General features: G+C 40.4%; 1 protein-coding gene across 1 annotated transcript; it reads right to left on the reverse strand.

Annotated features, from left to right (window-relative positions):
• Positions 1 to 5,399: 5,399 nt before the first annotated feature.
• Positions 5,400 to 21,664, reverse strand: LOC139462237 (F-box only protein 9-like). Its single transcript, XM_071243840.1, has 14 exons — positions 21,562 to 21,664; positions 19,970 to 20,149; positions 16,770 to 16,827; positions 14,110 to 14,193; positions 13,169 to 13,202; positions 12,080 to 12,176; positions 10,826 to 10,927; positions 10,001 to 10,062; positions 9,770 to 9,858; positions 9,518 to 9,631; positions 7,973 to 8,091; positions 7,275 to 7,385; positions 6,646 to 6,725; positions 5,400 to 6,078 (listed from the first exon to the last, which is right to left on the reverse strand). Exons 1-14 carry the CDS (start codon positions 21,562 to 21,564, stop codon positions 5,961 to 5,963), a joined length of 1,251 nt encoding a protein of 416 aa, XP_071099941.1. The 5' UTR covers positions 21,565 to 21,664; the 3' UTR covers positions 5,400 to 5,960.
• Between the last annotated feature and the right edge of the window lie 317 nt (positions 21,665 to 21,981).

Here is a 21,981-nt window from a genome sequence, read left to right on the forward strand (position 1 = left end):
GTAGCAACAATGTTAACTACTCAAAGACACTGCCCTATCTCAAATAGCAACAATGTTAACTACTCACAGACTCTCCCCTATATCAAATAGCAACACAGTTACCAACACTGAGAGTGCAAAATGTCATCTATTCATGTATGCCACCCTGGCTTAAATAGAAACAGTGTCACCTGGGAGACATCACCCTGCCTCAAAACAAGCTCAGAACAAGAGTGATTTGTTTTCTTTTTGACACTAAGCAGGATTGCAGCTACATCTTCAGTTGGTGCAACTGGAGACAATCAAGTTTGAAATCCCCATCTGACAGACCCTGCTCTCAGCTGTCTGTTTAGTATGTTAGTTACATTCAAAGATTATACTGAGAGTGGATGAGTCTGGTTGTACATTGTTCAGTATTAAAGGAATATCACTGATGGGAAATACCACAAACTTGTTCACAACTATCTGTGGTTTTCCAGACACATGACAGCAATCTGTAAATAGCCAAGTAGACAATCCAGTGATTGACATCATGAGCATAGTTCCACGCAACCGGGATGCGATGACATGCATCAGCCGCATGAATGAAACCAGATCCCCGAGTCGACTCCAACGACAAGAACTGATTGCTGGAGACCCGGCTCTTCACAGGGCAGTTCACATTTGACCTATGAGGGGAATCAAACTTGGGTCTGTAAGTCAATAATTTAACATTTCCCAGACATTCTAAAACATTCAACAGTTACCTGACTTCAGCTCTACACTGTTCTCCAGCAAACATGGTAAATGTGAACGACAGAGTTGTGCATGGTTCAGCTGACAAGTAAATTTCAGACTAACATATCCACCCAGCTCTTCACAAACACTAAACATCAACCATTTCAATTTGGAATTATTTTGAACAAAGCAGCAATAGCAAACACGTCAACATTCCATCATGTGATATCTTATGCTGATATCCAACCATACACCACTATTAAAACCTAACTCCCCCTAATCCAGGTTGCGATAGGCAAACGTGATTCATTTGGGACCAGAAAAAGAATTGACGTGATAACAGTTCTGTACAAACAGGAGGGGGTCTATTTTGGTTGTATTCCATATGTTTGTTTGTTTGTTGTTTAATGCTGAACTCAGCAATCTTCCAGCTATATGACTGCGGTCTGTAAATAATCGAGTCTGGACCAGACAATCCAGTGATTGACATCATGAGCATTGATCCATGCAATTGGGATCGATGACATGCATCAACCTAGTTAGCGAGCCTGACCATCCCATCCCGTAAGTCGCCTCTTATGATAAGCATAGTCACCTTTTATGGCAAGCATGGTATTCCATATGAGCTATAATGCCCCCAAAGCACAGTGTAAAATCACCCTCAATACTAGAGAGACAATGCAAAATATAGGAAATGACAAACCTAAGTCAAACAAAACATATCCGTGTCTGGATAAAATGTTAGAAAATGATGAATTTGTACTGGAGTTAAGTGATACAGTAAATAAAAGTTCATAATTATAAGTGGTTTGTTAAATCGTCTAAAAAAATTAAAAACATTACTCCAAGAACAAAATAGAGTTTACATTAGCAGTCTAAAATATAATCTCAACAACCATAGTTAGCAACAGTAAATACAACATACTGGTCAGTAGGAAGAGTGAGTGAGTGAGTGAGTGAGTGAGGTTTTACGCCGCTTTTAGCAATATTCCAGCAATATAACAGCGGGGGACACCAGAAATGGGCTTCACACATTGTACCCATGTCGGGAATCGAACCCGGGTCTTCGGCGTGACGAGCAAACGCTTTAACCACTAGGCTACCCGACCGCCCCGTCAGCAGGAAGAAATGATAATCAATTGTATATTCACACTGTATCATTCATTGGAGGAGTTAGGTCTTGTTCAAACTGCTGGCATGGCAAGACAATGCGACACGTCAGTCACGCATACAAAAATAACATCTTCCCATGTAAGAACTTCCAGACAAACCTGTCATCTTTCTCCTCCTGATTCTATAAAATACATTTGTTTGTCATACCCAAGCCTGCTACACTGTTTATACACATCCATGAACTCATTCACTGAGCCTCTCTGCCTGGTACTTCCTGACACTGCTAATATAGGGGGTACATAATAGGCTTGGAACTACCATTCATAAACACCTTTCAATGTTAATACTTTACAGTTTTCCTATACTAATATTTGTCACTTGGAACAGATACCAAACAAATACAAATAATAAAACCCGAACAAATCTTTGTAGAATTACTGTATTTTTAAATATTAAACTTCTACTTTATTAGATTTGTACTGGCTCAGATATAACACAACCCTACTAAATACAAACACAAAGCTGAGATCCCTTGAGTCTATCAAAAAGACCAAAATATAATATATAATCAACTACACTTATCTCCCTTTGCATGATATACATCCAGATTACAGACCATCACTGCAGGCTCCATGACGGACCATCACTGCAGGCTCCATGAAGGACTAGCTCTGCAGGCTCCATGTAGCATCACTGCAGGCTCCATGAAGGACCATCACTGCACACTCAACGAAGGACAATCACTGCAGGCTCCATGAAAGACCATCACTGCAGGCTCCATGAAGGACCATCACTGCACACTCAACGAAGGACAATCACTGCAGGCTCCATGAAGGACCAGCACTGCAGGCTCCATGAAGGACCATCACTGCAGGCTCCATGAAGGACCACTACAGGCTCCATGGAGGAGAATCACTTCAGGCTCCATGAAGAATCACTGCAGGCTCCATGAAGGAGAATCACTCCAGGCTCCATGAAGGAGCATCACTGCAGGCTCCATGAAGGAGAATCACTCCAGGCTCCATGAAGGACCACTACAAGCTCCATGAAGCAGCATCAATACAGGCTCTATGAAGGACCAGCACTGCAGGCTCTATGAAGGACCAGCACTACAGGCTCTATGAATGACCATCACTGCAGGCTCCATGAAGGACCATCACTGCAGGCTCTATGAAGGACCATCACTGCAGGCTCCATGAAGGACCATCACTGCAGGCTCTATGAAGGACCATCACTGCAGGCTCCATGAAGGACCACCACTCCAGGCTCCATGAAGGACCATCACTCCAGGCTCCATGAAGGACCATCACTGCAGGCTCCACGAAGGAGCATCACTCCAGGCTCTATGAAGGACCACTACAAGCTCCATGAAGCAGCATCAATACAGGCTCTATGAAAGACCAGCACTGCAGGCTCAATGAAGGACCATCACTGCAGGCTCCATGAAGGACCAGCACTGCAGGCTCCATGAAGGACCAGCACTGCAGGCTCCATGAAGGACCAGCACTGCAGGCTCCATGAAGGACAAGCACTGCAGGCTCCATAAAGGACCAGCACTGCAGGCTCGATGAAGGACCAGCACTCCAGACTCTATGAAGGACCAGCACTGCAGGCTCTATGAAGGACCATCACTACAGGCTCTATGAAGGACCAGCACTGCAGGATCCATGAAGGACCAGCACTGCAGGCTCTATGAAAGACCATCACTCCAGACTCTATGAAGGACCATCACTGCAGGCTTCATGAAGGACCATCACTGCAGGCTCTATGAAGGACCATCACTACAGGCTCCATGAAGGACCATCACTGCAGGCTCTATGAAGGACCAGCACTGCAGGCTCCATGAAGGACCAGCACTGCAGGCTCTATGAAGGACCATCACTGCAGGCTCTATGAAGGACCATCACTACAGGCTCTATGAAGGACCAGCACTGCAGGATCCATGAAGGACCAGCACTACAGGCTCTATGAAGGACCATCACTCCAGACTCTATGAAGGACCATCACTCCGGGCTCCATGAAGGACCATCACTCTGGGCTCTATGAAGGACCATCACTGCAGGATCCATGAAGGACCATCACTGCAGGATCCATGAATGTGTTTCCAGACTCTTGTTAACATTATGGTAAACGTCCCAGAATGGGTTAATTTAAAAATGTTATCATTGTGTTGTATTGTTTTTTCTGTAAACACAGCAAACAGGGTGTCCAAATCAACTGACTAATCATAAAATCATAAATAAAGGAGAAAATATACAATCCATGAATAACAATCTTACAAAAATTCCAACAGTCAGTATATAACTATTAACCAAATGACCCAAGGGTTCAATCATCACCGGCAACTATGACAGCCTCAATCTGATTTAACAAACATTGAGATTTTACCAACTACATCAGAAAAGTATTTAAAACGTCAATGCCTTTTGACAGTGCTAATCCTATTTTGAAGTAATCAAACCCTCGAGGTTACCCAGGTAACAAAACCATAAAACTTGCACCATCATAGGAAAATAAACATGGAAATATAACGTGTACAACTAAGGATGTGCATTGGTCAGCCCTCACAAGGTTGAAAGCACCAGCTCGTACAGGTGCATGTGACAGGTAAATCACAGGTGCATGTGACAGGTAAATCACAGGTGCATGTGACAGGTAAATCACAGGTGCATGTGACAGGTAAATCACAGGTGTATGTGACAGGTAAATCACAGGTGTATGTGACAGGTAAATCACAGGTGTGACCATACATGTGTCACTGTCACACTTCATGTATATAGGCCTCTGAAACTCAACAATTATTTTCCTCCTTATCAGCTACATTCTAAATCATTTGTGCAGTGTACTTGACAAACATGTCGTAAGCATTTTATTATAATTACAGTAAACTATGGTTATAACGAACTCGAAGGGACCACTAATTTTACTTCGTAATAACCATAGTTCGTTATAAGCGTATATACAGCATATATACAAAAAATGGCCGGGACTAAAAAATAAGTTCGTTATATCCATCAGTTCGTTATAAGTGTGTTCGTTATAAACGTAGTTTACTGTATAATTACTTATTGTTGTTAAATTAATGTGGAACACAAACCTAAAAGTCTATTTTTCCAAATGGCACCATTCAACTGTTTAAGCCCACCTGTTGCTGGTCTTATGACATCCCACAACTGTGTAGCGATCTCATCCAGAAACCAACAAATACATGTTGATCTTTTCTGATCATAACTGCATTTCTTATCATAAATGATTCACATAAAAAGTCCTTAGAAAAATCAGTTTAAATTAAAACTTCACTGTTTATGGTAATCACGCTAAAATCACATCAAAGTCGCATATAACTAGATTTAACAACAAAAGCAGTCAGTGTTTAGTATTTGTAAAACACGAAAAGTAGAACCAGTTGTCCCCACATCTTCCTTCAGATAGACTGAATATCTGCATTCACATAGAGATCATTTTACATTTTAGTTTCCACTTGGCAACTTGTTCATGGTTTCTTATAAAATAAGCTGTAAAAGTAAAGGCCCCAAATTTTACTGATTTCTGACTTGTGACCCACACCCCCCACCCCTCCGGATCACTCATAAACTGGGCTTACACCAACACTTCATCTAAATGATCCTATGCTGTTGTAAAGTATCTGGGCACTGTGATTTCTAATGTTAAAAAGCATACAAATACGTAGCATGTGTCGATAAAATCAAATGCACATACTCTGAAATAGCCAGAAAACAACAAGAATCAAGGAAGTTGCTCTATTGATTTTCAAAATCCATGTTTTTAAAATATAACCAACACCTCAAAATGAGCATTTACTGAACAAACAAAAAGGGTTTGCGGGATGTAAAACATGTCTCATTATCTTCACTTGAAGTGATAACATTCTTAGATGCATTCCCAGAATAGTGAGAGAACTAAAACATTGTACATCAGAAACAGGAGGGACGTAGACGCTCCAACTTGTTTCTAGTAAAACAAATATACCTTGTATAAGTTAGGGGCACTACTGAGGCACTATCGTTCCCCATGTTGCTCCCATGTGTAAGGGCTGACCAACTGCTAAGCTGCAACTGATTAAATACAAACTCGGCTATATGACGAGCACGGATGAAACTAGCTGTGGTGCTCATTGTGTAATGTCCCCTCTATGAGGCCAAGACTGTGTCGGACATGGCTGTGTAGCTCTTGACTCGAGAGAATATCAGCGGAGGAAAATTCTTTGGCTTCAAGTCGAAGTTGTTGATGACTTCCTCGCCACTGGACCTGTGAAATCAAAGCATAAAGCTGCGTAAATAGAAGTAAGACGAGTTCTATGGATGAACAACTTCTTTATTACAATTGGTGCGACGTTTCGGTGTAGATCCTAACACCTTTATCAAGCACTAGCACTAGCTTGATAAAGGTGTTAGGATCTACAAAGAAAGAAATCCTGAATTGCATCAGTTCAGCTAACTGCATGTTCTGACAAACAGGGTAAAAAGTGAAAAGGAATGGACTGTATTTAGTTACAACTCAACTCTGGTGGAACTGAATCTGAACATAGAAACGGCGTTGAAGGGTTCTCCTCCTGACACACTAACCCGTGATGATCCGGATCAGAATTGGTCTTCAGCACCCGTTGATTGTCGCAAGAGGCGAGTAACGGGATAGTGTAGTCAGGCTCACTGACTTGGTTGATGCATGTCATCATATCCCATCATATATATCGATGATCATGATGTCAATCAATGTATTCTCTGGTCCAGACCTGACTATTTACACACCACCGTCATGTAGCTGGAATATTGCTGTGTGTGGCGTTAAACCTCAAACCAACAAATCACGACTTACTTGTAGTATATCCGGTTGAAGTACTTGCTCCACACAAGCTTGGTGTGAGCCCTGCGGCCTGAGACATAGAGTTCAAATTCCTGAAACAAGATATACACCCATTCTCACTATGGAACGCAAGCGTCACTGTCCAGATTAATATCACACTGCAGGACTGACAGAACTCACTTACTCAGCAATACATACTTTGTATTGATACATTGTGGGTCTGTTAATTGCTTCCTTACAGAAAGTTCACAAACTGGTTTTGACTGGGAATACATCATAAAACCTCATGCAATAACTATTCAGTATATTCATGTTTCTGTGCTGAACTAACAATGACATTAGATCAAGTTGATTAAAAGAAAATATATGGAAACAAATCATCCTTAATTTCATATATTAAATTAAAAAATACAGTCAGTTTTTATCTTGGTGTAAGATCAAGCTATAAATGACATTTGAGAAAAGAAACTTTTTCCCCTAAAGGAATTTTATTGTCATGTTAATTCCACATTCCATATTCATTCACTGATCAGTCATAACATCCCATAGTTGCTAGTCTATCTGTTCTACCAGACTTAAGGATGGATGGATGAATGGTTTCAAGGCCGTGATCAGGAAGACGGAAATCTGTCAGTTCCTACCACAAAGAATGTGGACTCTCCCTCCGGCTGCTGATTGGGTTGCTGCCGACGCTTGTAGCGGTGATATGTGTTGTCAGTACCCGTCGTCTCCCGCTTCAGAACTGCAGAAATCTGTGGATAACCATAACATGTACATAAATACTTACTCAAACCCAGACATCTTACACTAGAAACTATGTGAGCAAATGAGTTGCACCCCATTCTCAGTTACATCACAGCATGTGATCTTACTATGGAGGGAAAGCCTAGAATAGTGCAGGGGATGATGTTCTCCACAACCAGGCAGGGCGCTGATAGACAAAGGCTTTAACTCGTGAAAATCTGGGATTCAAACCCAAGAACGAATCCTAGCACGGCTATGGTACATTGAAAACTTCAAAGTAACAACTGCCACCATTCAACTATCAACCTCTCTCATCCTGCACAGCAGGATGGTGGCAACTCCAAATCAGTTCTGGGTTGATCAACAGTCAGCATCTTACACACCAAGACAACAAATGTTCACCAACATGAGCTCGGTTTCAACGGTAAATCTCTTTGTCCCCATAAAGGCGGAGTTTAAGATCAAAGTTTTCAAACTCGTTTCAGTTTTAATGTTCTGCTGCCCCCAAACTGCATCCTGACACTGTTGGTGTTGGTCCGGCCCCAGTTCAACTGTTGATAGGTGATGGCTACACGTTGCGCTCCTTAGTATTTACCTTATTCTTCTGCAGCTGGTAGTAGCCACTCATGAGGCCCTGCTGACGGAAGCTTCGGTCACGCATCCGTGTGACCATCGTGCTCGGATTCTCCGGGGTACACACCATTAGGATGGTGCCTGCGGGACAAAATACATGTGGTCAGCGATAGAAGACAACCGTTTTAGTCCACTAGTCCTTAAAATGATAACATACAGCAAAAGCCTTAAAATGGCAATTTTTTACAAGTCTTTATGATGCCTTAACTATTGGGCAGTTTGGCAGGTACTATAGGACTAGTGCCAATTTCTAATGCGCTAATCAAAGGGATGATCAAAACATGTGGTCTATCACGGATAACTATTCTTGTTTGTTTCTTAGTTTGCTTGTTGTTTAAGGCCGCACTCAGCACTATTACAGCTATATGATGGCGGTCTGTAAATAATCCATTCTGGACCAGACAATCCAGTGATTGACATCATGAGCATCGATCCAGGCAATTGGGATACCATGACATGCATCAACTAAGTCAGCGAGCCCACACACAGAGACAAGCATTGGGTAATAAGAACCTATTCTACCCCTCAATCCCCACACAAAGACAAGATGGGGTACTGGGGACCTATTCTACCCCTGAATCCCCACACAGAGACAAGCATGGGGTACTGGGGACCTATTCTACCCCTCAATCCCCACACAGAGACAAGCATTGGGTACTAAGGACCTAATCTACCCCTGAATACCCACACAGAGACAAGCATGGGGTACTTGGGACCTATTCTACCCCTGAATCCCCACACAGAGACAAGCATGGAGTACTGGGGACCTATTCTACCCCTGAATCCACACACAGAGACAAGCATGGGGTACTGGGGACCTATCCTACCCCGGGTCCCCAGAGAGACAAGCATGGGGTACTGGGGACCTATTCCACCCTTGAATCCCCACACAGAGACAAGCATGGGGTACTGGGGACCTATTCTACCCCTGAATCCACACACACAGACAAGCATGGGGTACTGGGGACCTATTCCACCCTTGAATCCACACGCACAGACAAGCATGGGGTACTGGGGACCTATTCTACCCCTGAATCCACACACAGAGACAAGCATGGGGTACTGGGGACCTATTCCACCCTTGAATCCACACACAGAGACAAGCATGGGGTACTGGGGACCTATTCCACCCTTGAATCCCCACACAAAGACAAGCATGGGGTACTGGGGACCTATTCCACCCTTGAATCCACACACACAGACAAGCATGGGGTACTGGGGACCTATTCCACCCTTGAATCCACACACAGAGACAAGCATGGGGTACTGGGGACCTATTCCACCCTTGAATCCCCACACAAAGACAAGCATGGGGTACTGGGGACCTATTCCACCCTTGAATCCCCACACAAAGACAAGCATGGGGTACTGGGGACCTATTCCACCCTTGAATCCACACACACAGACAAGCATGGGGTACTGGGGACCTATTCTACCCCTGAATCCCCACAGGAAACCAGCATAGGGTCCTGGAACACCCCTGTGGGCCTAGTAGAGAGCTACCCACCATCAGGGAAGAAGCGGACCATCCTGTAATAGTAGACCAGGTGGAATGGTCTGTAGAAGTTGTCCAGGCCTTGCTCTCCCTGTCTCACATACCCAGTTTGGCTGATGTAACAACCTTGAATCACAAAAAACAGATATTGTAATATTCTTCTCACATATAAATAATGTAAGCACAATGGTAAATGTAAGCATGTGATCACACATTTTGTTCTTTACACATATCTTTTTACGGAGAGGCTAAAGGATAGTTTACCATGGAACAGCGGGTGTGGCTTCTCGATGAACATTGTCCTCCAAGAGCCGCCATACTTCCTGGGACTGCGAGTGTTCTGTCCCCAAACCCTGCAACATACACACAACATCAGCGTCTTGTCAACAAAATAAAGATGTGTCACTTTCAGGATATTATCAGTTGTCTGCTGACCCTGCTGGTGTCATCTACCGTCCACAGTTGAGATACAATTCAGAGTAAAAGCTGACTTACTTCTCACAGGCAATTCTCCACAGCTCCTCGTCTCTAGCACACACATAGAAGCCTCTGCACACCTGGAAGATGGCACAGGTAAATACACATAAATACAGGTAAGTACACACAAATACAGGTAAATACACACAAATACAGGTAAATACACACAAATACAGGTAAATACACACAAATACAGGTAAATGCATACAGATACAGGTAAATACACATATACGGGTAAATACACACAAATACAGGTAAATACAAATACAGGTAAATACACACAAATACAGGTAAATAGAAAGGCTCAATTATACTTCAACAACAATACTACACAGTTCTAATTAAGAACCTACAAGCATGATGGAAGAGATCTGATTTTCAAAGAGTACAATGTTTCAACAACAAAGAGTTGACTCTTGTCATATTAATGAGAGCAATACATAAGTGTGTCCCTAAGCATGCTAAGTTGATCTACGGTATATATCTTTCTTAATGTTTTCTTTCAGTAACAAGTTGGGTTTAATCCCACTTTTAACAATACTTTAGTAACATAGCATGTCAGCCTAGTGTGACACAATTTTGCATGTTTATTGCTTTGGCAAAATCCACAAGCATGGATATGGTGCAGACAGATCAAGGCCATAATCTGTGGGGATTCAAACCCATGACCAGCAGATCCTGGCATAAGTAAGGAGGGTAACTCTGCACAACAATTTAGAGGCTTAAGACAAGCATCCCTGTCTCAAAACGAATATAGTAGGACCCATATAAAGCAAAAACAATGAAGAAAAGAGCACCCTAACAAGCAAATAATTGTTAACAAAGGGAGATAATAATACCTACCAAGGACAAGTTCTCCAGAGACCTAATGTCAAGGTCGTTTGAGACAACCCAGCGGAAGATGTAGATGATAAGTTCCAATGGCAGGGATGAGATGTGGGTCACCTTCAAGTGATAATAGCAACATTGTACGACAGGTACGACAGGTACCACACTCAACCTATACACATTAACAGTGTTCAAAGTTAAACAGGTAAGTCAAACTGTCCATGTCATAACCACCTAAAGCTAAAATCAAATATAAAGGAGATCCAATGATTTAAGCACTTGGCCTATAGCATGGAATAGATCATCACTTTCATTACAACATGTACCTCATAACAGAACAATGGAATTGGACATTTTGCAATCTTTTTATCCAGATGTTTTTGGTCTGCCACGAGTCCATAGGTTGAGTGAGTGAGTGAGTTTGGTTTTACGCCACTTTTAGCAATATTCCAGAAATATCACAGCGGGGGATACCAGAAATGGGCTTCACACATTGTACCCATGTCGGGATTCGAACCCGGGTCTTCGGCGTGACGAGCGAACGCTTTCCAAAGGTTGAATTTAGTAACATTCTGCTTGGTCTGTTATGCTCCACTCATACCTGTCTATAACATAACACAAGCATCTACTGTACATGATGTCCAGAGCCTAGTTCGGGCATGTAGGCTCCAATGGGTTCTGTGCACAGATGGCAGTAACTGATTCTATTCCGGTAACAGTTCTCTTTGCATTGTGCAGTTTGCAGTGTGTTGTGTCTAGGGGTGTCACGATAAATCAAACTATAGATATATTGCTATTGGTTAGCACTTAAAGTCAATAAATCGATTATTAAATCAGTTTCCGATCAATAGTATCAATTTCAGTTAGGAATATCGATAGTTTTGATTGCATTTACCATATCAATAAAATACATGCAATGCTTTTCAAATCTGTTTTTCTTTTGATCATGAGTGGTAGTAATTTACACATGGTAATGTGGAAGTTTCTTTTTCTTAAATTATTAGGGTAAAGAAAAAACAAATAAATCATATCTCAAACTTTACTTTTTATTTGTTGTTATGGTTATCATATTCAAAGGAAATTTCAGTTCCAAGGTTAAATTCAACTCTAAAATCCATCTAAAATGATATACTGAAAACTATCGATATTTATCGCAATAGTTTCTTTCAATATCAATAGTTATCGCAATAGTTTCTTTCAATATCAATAGTTATCGCAATAGTGATTTCCAGACCAATAGTCACCCCTAGTTGTGTCAGCTCTACTCACCCTCTGCTGTAGGCGGGGCTGGCAGAATGTCTTCTCCCCAACACTCAGCTCCTGTAACTGTGCTAGCAAGCACTCATCATTCTCCTCAGACAGGGCCCTGAGGTCAAACAATACAGCCCTAACTATGTGTAAACAACACAGACATTGATACAAAAACTATGGATTTGTTTGTTTATTTGTTGTTTAACTCCGCACGCAGCAATATTCAAGCTATATGACGGCGGTCTGTAATTAATCGACTCTGGACCAGAGAATCCAGTGATTGACATCATGAGCATTGATACACGCAGTTGGGATCGATGACATGCATCCAAGTCACCGAGCCTCACCACCCGATCCAGTTAGTCGCGTCTAAAAAACAAGCAAAGTCACCTTTTAGGGCAAGTATGGGTTGATGAAGACCTATTCTACCCCGGATCTTCACAGTCTATGTATGAAAACCATTTGGATGGTGTTATTGAGAAACTCAGAAGGTAATAGGGCCAGATGGGCAACGTGGCTACATTGTACTTGGGTCGGGTTGGGCCCTTGTTTAATGACAATAACAACAAAACATGGCTACACTACAAGTCACTCATGTTCACATTTCTTTCTGACTATGCACCGATCCTTCTGAGTGTTATGTGTTTGTTTCAGTCAACTTCAGTGTATGCATGATCAGATCATTTTTATACGTGTATCTACAACGTTTTTGCCAGGGCTTCGCTAAAACAATTCCCAATCTAATCTCTTGAGGCCGACATCAGGTACCCTGGTATGGACGGGTACCCAGGTAAACATCTGGACTCGTCCCAGCACTAGAGGGTAATGTGACTGGTTATGTCACTACTTCCGAGGAGCCTGATATTCTATGCAGTCTCGTCATGTTAATTGGCACCAAACATCAGCAGCACATAATGGCTTTATGATATAGGGACACGCTCATGGATAATAAAGACAAAAGTTGTTTCACACTCAGGATTCTGGACTATTCAGAAGGCTCAGAACGTACACAAATTCATTTGGGGCAGGACAATATCGTGACTGCTCAGGATTTATACATTTTTGCATAAAACATGAACAGTTGTAATCAACATTCTGAGTACTTACTGGTCTTCCAGCGATGTCTCACTGTCTTGTCTCTCTAAAGAGGAGAAAAATACAACTGTAAATAGACTGTATAAATCATTTGAAATGCCCTTTAGGACATCCATAGTTTTTTAGTGTTTCTAGTTATCTCCAACTTCAGCCGCAGGAGAGCAGGAAATTTCTTTTTTAATTTTTTTTAAAGTACTGTTTTTGACTAATTGTGTAACTTATCTCATCTCTTCATGTTAAGAACACTAAAGTGAAACAATTTGTGAAATATACTTTATAATGTCCTTATCCTTGCATGTATGTCCGATGTAATTGTCTACAGAGCATACACGAGCACTGGGAAAGACTATTTGTGAAGGGTCCATTTAAACCCTTTTTGAAATAGTTTGATATTATTTGGTGAAATTTAAATTCAAATTCAAATTTTGTTGAAGAAACATCAACCTGACCTTGTTTTGTTTTTTAGGAGTATGAAATGGCTGGAGGATTTTTTTAACCAGGGGTGGGCATAAAAGTCCACAAAATTCTTTTTATATTTTTAGTGGGAATGAAATACAGACTGTCTACATGGTAGTTTTATAGCAATTTAAATAGATATCTGACAGCAATACAACTGTCAGTGTTGAATTGTAGAGGATTACTTTTCAATATTAACACTGTCATCACAATAACAATCAACTATTACACTGGCACAAATGTCACATTCCTGGTATTCACTGCAATGGTATATATTCTGCATCATCACCATGATCACAGCCAGTGTGCTGACCAGGGAGGAGGTAACTAAAATGTTTTACATCTCTCCTATTTCTAGGTCAGATTGTCATCCAAAATGTCCTGAACAAATTTACAAGTTTGTTAGAGTTAATTTGTTTGAATTGTTCCTACCAAAAAGTAGAACAAATAAAAATGTCTCAATGCCATTTGCGTGGCAAATATACACAGTATCTCACCTCTCGATGACCTCATGGAATAGACATCGATCTTCGACTCAATATCTGGCACCAGATGCATGGCTTTCTTGTAGAACAGGATGGCTGCAACAGGAACCAGCCAATATAAGAACTAATTTACAGGAGATGCTGGAAACATAAGATGCTAGGATCGTCAATCCAAGGGATTAGCTTCATAGGTCTTTTGTTCTTAGAGGAGATTAAATTGAAACGAGACACAGAGGGTATGTCAAAGGTCAGCAGGCTTATCACTATATGTCAAAAACAAACAAAACAACTAGAATGTGTTTTTACTCATAAAAACAGATGCCTCCACACTCCTTTTTTTATTCATTAGTTCAAGTTGTTACTGTAAATGCATATCTGAAAACAATTGCAGCAGAAAAAAAACACTAGTACAGGTTCTGATTAATGCATGAAGCAGCACTGCTACAGTTGATACTATGTTGACTGTTTATGGCAGATATGACTACTGAGCTTGTAACAGCAGTTTGGATGATAGATTGTGTTGTGCCCAGTAGCTTTAATCTTAGTGGAAAGACTTATAAGAATTTCCAAATTGTTTCCATGAAAACACAAGAAGCTAAAAAAAATTAAAATGGATACATAAGAAAAAGGCAATGATTGAGCATGTGGTCAATGCATGTTTTTTTTTACAGTCTCATGTAAAAGATTCATTAGTTTGTGCTGAGAAATGAAGCCTAGAGTAGCTTGAGTCCAAATTGTTTCCATGAAACTTAAAAAAAATATAAATGTGAAAAATATTAGGGGAAGACATAATAGAATAACTAGAAAGTGCAGATCATGTGAGCTAGAAAAGAGGGCTTTAAACACAAGTACAGGCTTAGCATGAGTTATGCATACTTCAAGTGCACATTTCAAGGACAAAGAGTGAGTGAGTGAGTATTGTTTTACGCCGCTTTTAGCAATATTCCAGCAATATCATGGCGGGGGACACCAGAAATGAGCTTCACACATTGTACCCATGTTGGGAATCGAACCCGGGTCTTCGGCGTGACGAGCGAACGCTTTAACCACTAGGCTACCCGACCGCCCCTCAAGGACAAAGAAAATAGCATTATGTATGTCCTTTCCAAATGAATTCATTCAGGTCAAAAGCAACATGTTTTCTCCTCTACATAATTATGTAGTTTCAAATTGTCTTCACTGACTGATCATTTTCCGACATGTCTTCTCTATTCCTGTGAGGTAATATCTAAGATCAACATGAGAACAAAAATAAAGCTATTATCACACATCAAGTGGTAAATAAAATGGCTAGGATGATACTGAAATGAGTCAACTATAACAAGATATCACCTCTCTTGCCAACATCTCCTAGAAATCCAACCTTCATTTGGACACAAAAATTAGCCTCAACAATTCACACCTCTCACCACGGCATAACTTCCACACTAAACATGAACCACTTATAGGCTGGTAGACATGCAAGCGCTAATCAGTTTAATTGGCCACCAAGTGATCAATAGAACAATAACAAACACCTGTAATTAACCTGCAATCACACAATGCTGCTTAACATGCTAAATTGAAAAGACCTATTTTCTTTGTTAATTCAGAATGTTTCAAGAAAGAGCTCATTAAGTATTAGTTCCAGTCCATGCATGTTTAGGGGAAATGTTACATTTCCATGAACAAGAATTATCTCCTCATCAGTAAGCCGGATCAAGTTGGGATCATGGCTGATTTGAGGGTAACATGGTTCATTTCCTAAGCACTGGAAATGAGTTTTAACCAAAAATACAAACTAAAATTATTTACCACTATGGTGGCCAAGTCCCCTCCCCTACCTCAATTATAACGATGTGTGTGTGTGTGTGTGTGTGTGTGTGTGTGTGTGTGTGTGTGTGTGTGTGCGTGCGTGCGTGCGTGCGTGCGTGCGTGCGTGCGTGCGTGCGTGTCTGTCTGTCTGCGGCTGCTTGTACTAGTTCAGACTTATTTTACAGTGCCAGCCCACTGAGATACCATGCTGCAGTTTAACATGGACACCCCACTCAGACACAGTATACTGACACTGATCCGACCAGTCCTTGTTTGAGCCCCTAAAACGTCTTTTGGAGTGACGCATCCAGGGAATGGTAATTATTAAAACTTAAACACCTCCCTTTATTATCAATAAAAGTAAATCTCATACTGTTTTGTTCCTGTTTAGGATGTCTCTGTATTTGTTTCTAAAGCTGTATGTGAGATATCCCTCTATCAAAGAAGGTCATGGTCACCATTATCAACTGTGGTCTACAAACAGCCCTAAGACACCTTTGCCTCAAATTTGACTCAAATCCATGTGGTGGTTCTGGAGATATCTGGAGATATCCCTCTATCAAAGAAGGTCATGGTCACCATTATCAACTGGGATATGCAAACGCCTCTTTGACCAGGAAGATACACTGGCACAAAATCTATATCAAACCCGTGCAGAGCATTTGGAGATATAGACGGACAGCAAATTGGTCAAATGACAGTCCTAAGACAACTTGGCACCAAATCAGAACCAGATATTTTGCTGACAACTGTTGAACCTTACAGAAAGAACCTAAAGCTACCAAGTGTTCAGAACCACAAACATTTTTATGACATAAGAGCATAAAATTGATTTAAGGAATAGCCAGTTTAAGGTGAGATAACAGTTTTTAACGTACCTTCATAGAAAGCTCCACTCCTCTCGGCTTCACTTCCCAGTAAAAACAACCGGGTGGCCTGAAACATGACATGTATTTGATACAGGCTCTGCAGTACAAGGGCTGATGCAGCGTGGAGCAATATTCACTACTGTCTTGTGTTACAATGGAGCCATTCATGAATCATAAGACTAAACCTGACAGTATAATACTTTCTGTTTGCAGTTTAACGCTCCACGTAGCATTATTCCGGTTGATTGAATGTGGCCTGTAAATAATCCAGCCTGGACAAACCAGTGATCAAAACTTCACACTGATTTTGTATTAGATATTCTCAATATATCTTCCTTTAGAGAGAGGATGGTTTTCTACTTTTACTACATGCCCAACCCTTTGCATTAAATCACTGAATTTGATATACCGCATTAGCGCCCTGCTCTAATAAGCACCCACGGCATATAGTATGCACATATGCACATAGTATTATTTTCAAGAGATATATATCTCTAAGGGGTAAAATATGGACACAGATCGTTTTCTGCATTTGCCAAACCATGAATTTTACGATCTTTCAATTTTGGTATGACCATAATTATAACAACTATTAGTGATCAATTATATCAATGATTAAACAGCGATCCTAAACCCCTGCAATGATTGAACAAGTTCATTATCAATTGTTGAGAATATCCTCATTCAATTTTGCATTTAAACAAAAAATACCAACCATTGAATCATTCATTATATCTACATGTTGTTACACATGAACACACTCATCATTAATATACAGACATTTTATATCAGGAAAAAGATATTGAAAATTTTAAATCACAGAAACATGTGAAAAAAATACATTGGTAACTGATCATAGCTGATGATTGATTGGTTGAAACTAACTGATTATATCCACTCTGGCTTCTGTGATCGTCATATTGAATAACAGACTCAGTCCTCTTTAACAAATTGGGGTGTCTTCTTGGTGGGAACAAGTATGTGAAGTTTCAGCTTCCTTGACCAAGTGGTTCCGAGGAGAAGACGTTTACAGTGTGAGGAAGTGCACTTAAGGAATATGGTCAAAGGTCAAAGGGCAATTAAAGGTCAAAATATGTAAAATACCAAAAAATGGAACACATGTGTTGAGCCCCAGTTCTAGCTACAGTGGAAAACAGATAGAACAAACACGGATAGAGTGAACACGGAGAGAGCGAACATGGATAGAGCGAACACGGATAGAGCAAACACGAATAGAGCGAACACGGATAAAGTGAACAAACAGACACAACAAACTGTTAAAAAATCCCCGATTTATCTCCTATAAATTATCATATAAAATTTACATACATAACAAACTCTCTACAGCAAACTAACATATATAGCGAACAGATATCTGATCCCGATAAGCCTAAATACCACTAATTAGTGACGTGTATAGGGAACTGAGAAATCTCACTCAGTTTCAAGTGTCACAGACAATTGGCTGTACGCAATCGAAATAAATGTAGCGCAGGAAGTCCCTATGGTGATTGGTCAAGTTGTTCCTTACGTAAAAATATCCGTCAATAGCAATCACCTGCACCAAAGTGCTACGCTTATGGTTCTTATTATTCTAAATATATATAGTGAAAGCTATAACTAAAATATAATGATATTGGAATATATTATTCTGATATAATAACAGTTACTTCCGACTATTGCATCAAAATATCATTAGGTACTTTTTAACTGAATCATCGGTAGATGCAGGAGGAAACGTGTATAAACGTGTATGTGTATTGTGTTTTGTTTTAACCTAGATGGCGGACATTTCCAACCGAGAACGTATATAACGAACAACGTATATAACAAAATGATTTCTACGTTCCCTTGTAGTTGGTTATATCCATGTTCTAATGTACACGAATACCAAATTTCATTCCATTTTTGAAAAAAAATGGTTGAGTAATGCCCATTTATTGTTTTTTCAATGTGACAGAGGGTGCAACCATATTTGAAACTCGGATTCCAACCACTTGAACAAATTTGGGTGTCTTCACTGATGGGAATAAGCTTTTGAACATTCAGCTTCATTGGTCCAGAGGATTCTGACAAGATGTTACGATACAGAACAGATGACAGACATAAGCTCTGACTTTCAAGTCAGGTGAGCTAAAATGGTTCACAATTTGAAGCCTTTCCCTCAAAGTTTTCAAACTGGCTCCGACTGATGTCATTGATGTCACACACCATGATGGAACTTCTATTTTTCGAGTACTTTTTCGATGTTGATGTCCAATTTTTGATGTTTATGCATTGCTTATTTGGAGCTTTATCGCCCTGGTTTTTTTTTCAAATAGTGATGCTGTCTTGTGTGGCTTTATTAGTAGCATCAAACAAACATGGTGGATTGGTGTCCGGTATAATGTATGAGTACCATATCTAAAAGCCTATATTTTCATCAGCTAACATCCTCACAGTGTATATTCATCACTGTTCACAGAGCAGCATTAGCTTTATCAGTGTTGATAGCTCAAAAGCCAGAAACAGCAGAAAGCTTAAAAGAAATGACAAAACGATAGGCAGACTTCTCATATTTTTTACGACATGGGAATAACCTTCTTAACACATCCAATCTCATTAGAATCAGATCTTAGTTTTTGCTACTGCTAAACAAAGATCTGAGGACATCCCATTACGGGTCACGTCAGAACGACATTTAGCGAATTTTGACCAACAAATGAAATGACTGACAAGATATCGACATTAGCCAATCAGAAGGCAGCTTTCTCGAGCTTTACAATACTAGTTTCAAACTGGCGACTATGCTTCGAAACATATTTTGACGTATTCTCGATTAAAAAAATTAAAACTGATAAGAACATTCTGGAATGGCCTATAGATGGCCTAGACTATATGGCTATGACCATAAAACCTGTAACTGTCGTTCGGAATACCCCGTGTTAAATAATTCGTGGTTGCATGATCTGTTAAGCGACGCTCTGATTGGTTGGATGAAAGGTCGTTCTGACGTGACCCTTAACGGAATGTCCTCATATCTTTGTTTAGCATCGCGAGAACTAAGATCTGATTTTAATGAGATTGTCACACATCTTGATATTTATTGATTCAAGCAGAACAGGTGACACAGACACCTTTTTTTAACTTCGTATGGTATGGTAATTTATTCCAAACAGGAGATGAGGAATAAAAGAAACACCAAAATATTAATGCCCTTCGTGTCATACCTCTTTTTCAATGGCCTCTTTCCCCTTCAGGATTTGAATGTGACTGCGTTTCTGGTTGCGAACAACATCCAACTCGTTCTTCCACTCCTCTCGGAAGGTAAACAGTTCCTCCTCCAGGCTGGGGGATTCCCCCCGCCCTTCTTCCTGCTCCTCACCATGGGAGGACAAGATTTCGTCAGACTGCAACAAATGATATAGCATCCATGATATGGTCATGTCCAGCAATATCAACCAACATGCCATGTGATGTTATCACGATACATTTGACAATATTCACAAAACAAAACGTAAGGTGAAATGGGGTTTAACGTTGCGTCCAAGATTATTGCACTTATATAGCTACATGCATGTACATGTGTGTGTTTGTGTGGCTGCTTGTACTAGTCTGGACTGATGAAGATTTATAGTGCCAGCTCACTGAGATACCATGCCGCAGTTTAACATGAATACCCCACTCAGACACAGTATCCTGACTCTGAGTCCTTGTTTTAGCCCCTTAATGCCGAGCGCCAGACAGGGTAACAACAAGTACCATCTTTTAACGTCTTTAGGTATGACCCGGTCAGGGATCGAACCCCGGACCTTCCGCTCTCCGGGTTGTTGCACATCATTTTGAAACTTCTACTTTTGAGTAATATTTTCGATGTTGATGCCCAACTGTCTATGTTTGTGAATAGTTTTGATATTCAATATCAACATGATCAAGGCTTAATCATATTAAACTACACAAAATCGTAATTTTCCTGCTTAGCTTTAGCAATGTTTAGCTTTACTGACTTAATTTTCAAATAAAAATACATTTAGGCGTGGCTATATTAGAAGCCTCGGTAGCTGTGGAAAGATGACACACAAAGAGCAATCTTCCCCATGTTAACCTTATCATTTGGTCTGGTTGAAATTTATTCTTAACAGTTTGCCAGTTATCATAATTCAACCAAGTGCAAACAAAATGTCACTTCCCTGTTTTTTGCCAAATAGCTATAGATTCCGATTCCTGTTCAAAAGATATATCCTACATATAAAACAACCATAATAACATGAAACACTGTAAACGTTGAATGCTATGACTTTCAATTACCGGTATGTTATCAGTTTTGCTGACATATATTGTTATCTCAAACCAATAAGGAAACTATTCATGTATAATACCATATTGCCAGTCCCAAGTCTATGAAGTACCCAACTGATTTCATATTAATAGAACAAAATACATCCGTTCTATATGCCTACCATTATGCAGTGCAGGTACAGGACTAATGTGTCAGTCGTTCTTAAAAAACCCTTACATTTGTTTCGGAACAATATGGCTAGAAAATATGTTGGAACGATATTTTGCACTTTTGTTAAGTGTGTTTCGACGTTCAAAGCGTATAGAAACCTAATTATAACTCTACATGTTCACTTGGCTTCTTGTTCTTATTGTGCGCAACTGGCTTCCATGCTAAGTTGCTAAGTTCATCAGTGCGTGGAGCCCAAAGTCAAAAACGATGTCAACATGTTTTCTGCTCGGAACAAGGTCACAATGTTTAAACAAAATTATGTAAAAGTAACAAATAACAGGCATCGACATGTCAATATTTCAATACTCTTACCATCTCCAAATATTATAAAAGTGGAGACACTTCAAATAAGTAGTTCTCTGAATGTATAACAGATGACAATTGAACAGGCAAAGATTCTTGATCGTCTCACGGCCGCCATATTTACTTCTCATTGAGTTGATAGAGTAACTTCCCCTTGAGTGACTAAGACACAAGCTCCGCCGCAGCACGTTTGTCACGCGTGTGCTCCGTACGACTGGCTGTGGATGTGGGGAGCCTAGTGAAACGTATTTCATGAAAGACAGAGCTCAGTCAACTTAGGCGATATTGTATTTGCAGCTGTTGGATTTTGCGGTGGCTGCCAGCTCCCTTTTGGTACGCAGGATTCGGGGTCTGTTTAGAGAGCTATATGTCGTACCAGAGCCGATAAAAATCTACTTTATGGTCTCTGGTCATATCTGGTATATCATA

This window comes from Haliotis cracherodii, unplaced genomic scaffold, assembly GCF_022045235.1.
Source record: "Haliotis cracherodii isolate W230 unplaced genomic scaffold, xgHalCrac1.p SCAF_1, whole genome shotgun sequence".
Lineage (NCBI taxonomy): Eukaryota > Metazoa > Mollusca > Gastropoda > Lepetellida > Haliotidae > Haliotis > Haliotis cracherodii.

Bases quoted from the DNA above. Each gene is read 5' to 3' on its own strand.
- LOC139462237 (XM_071243840.1), bottom strand. The intron at 10,063-10,825 runs GTAGGTATTATT...GCCATCTTCCAG, and splicing joins CTCTGGAGAACTTGTCCTTG to GTGTGCAGAGGCTTCTATGT. The intron at 7,386-7,972 runs GTAAATACTAAG...GGTTATCCACAG, and splicing joins ACCAGCTGCAGAAGAATAAG to ATTTCTGCAGTTCTGAAGCG.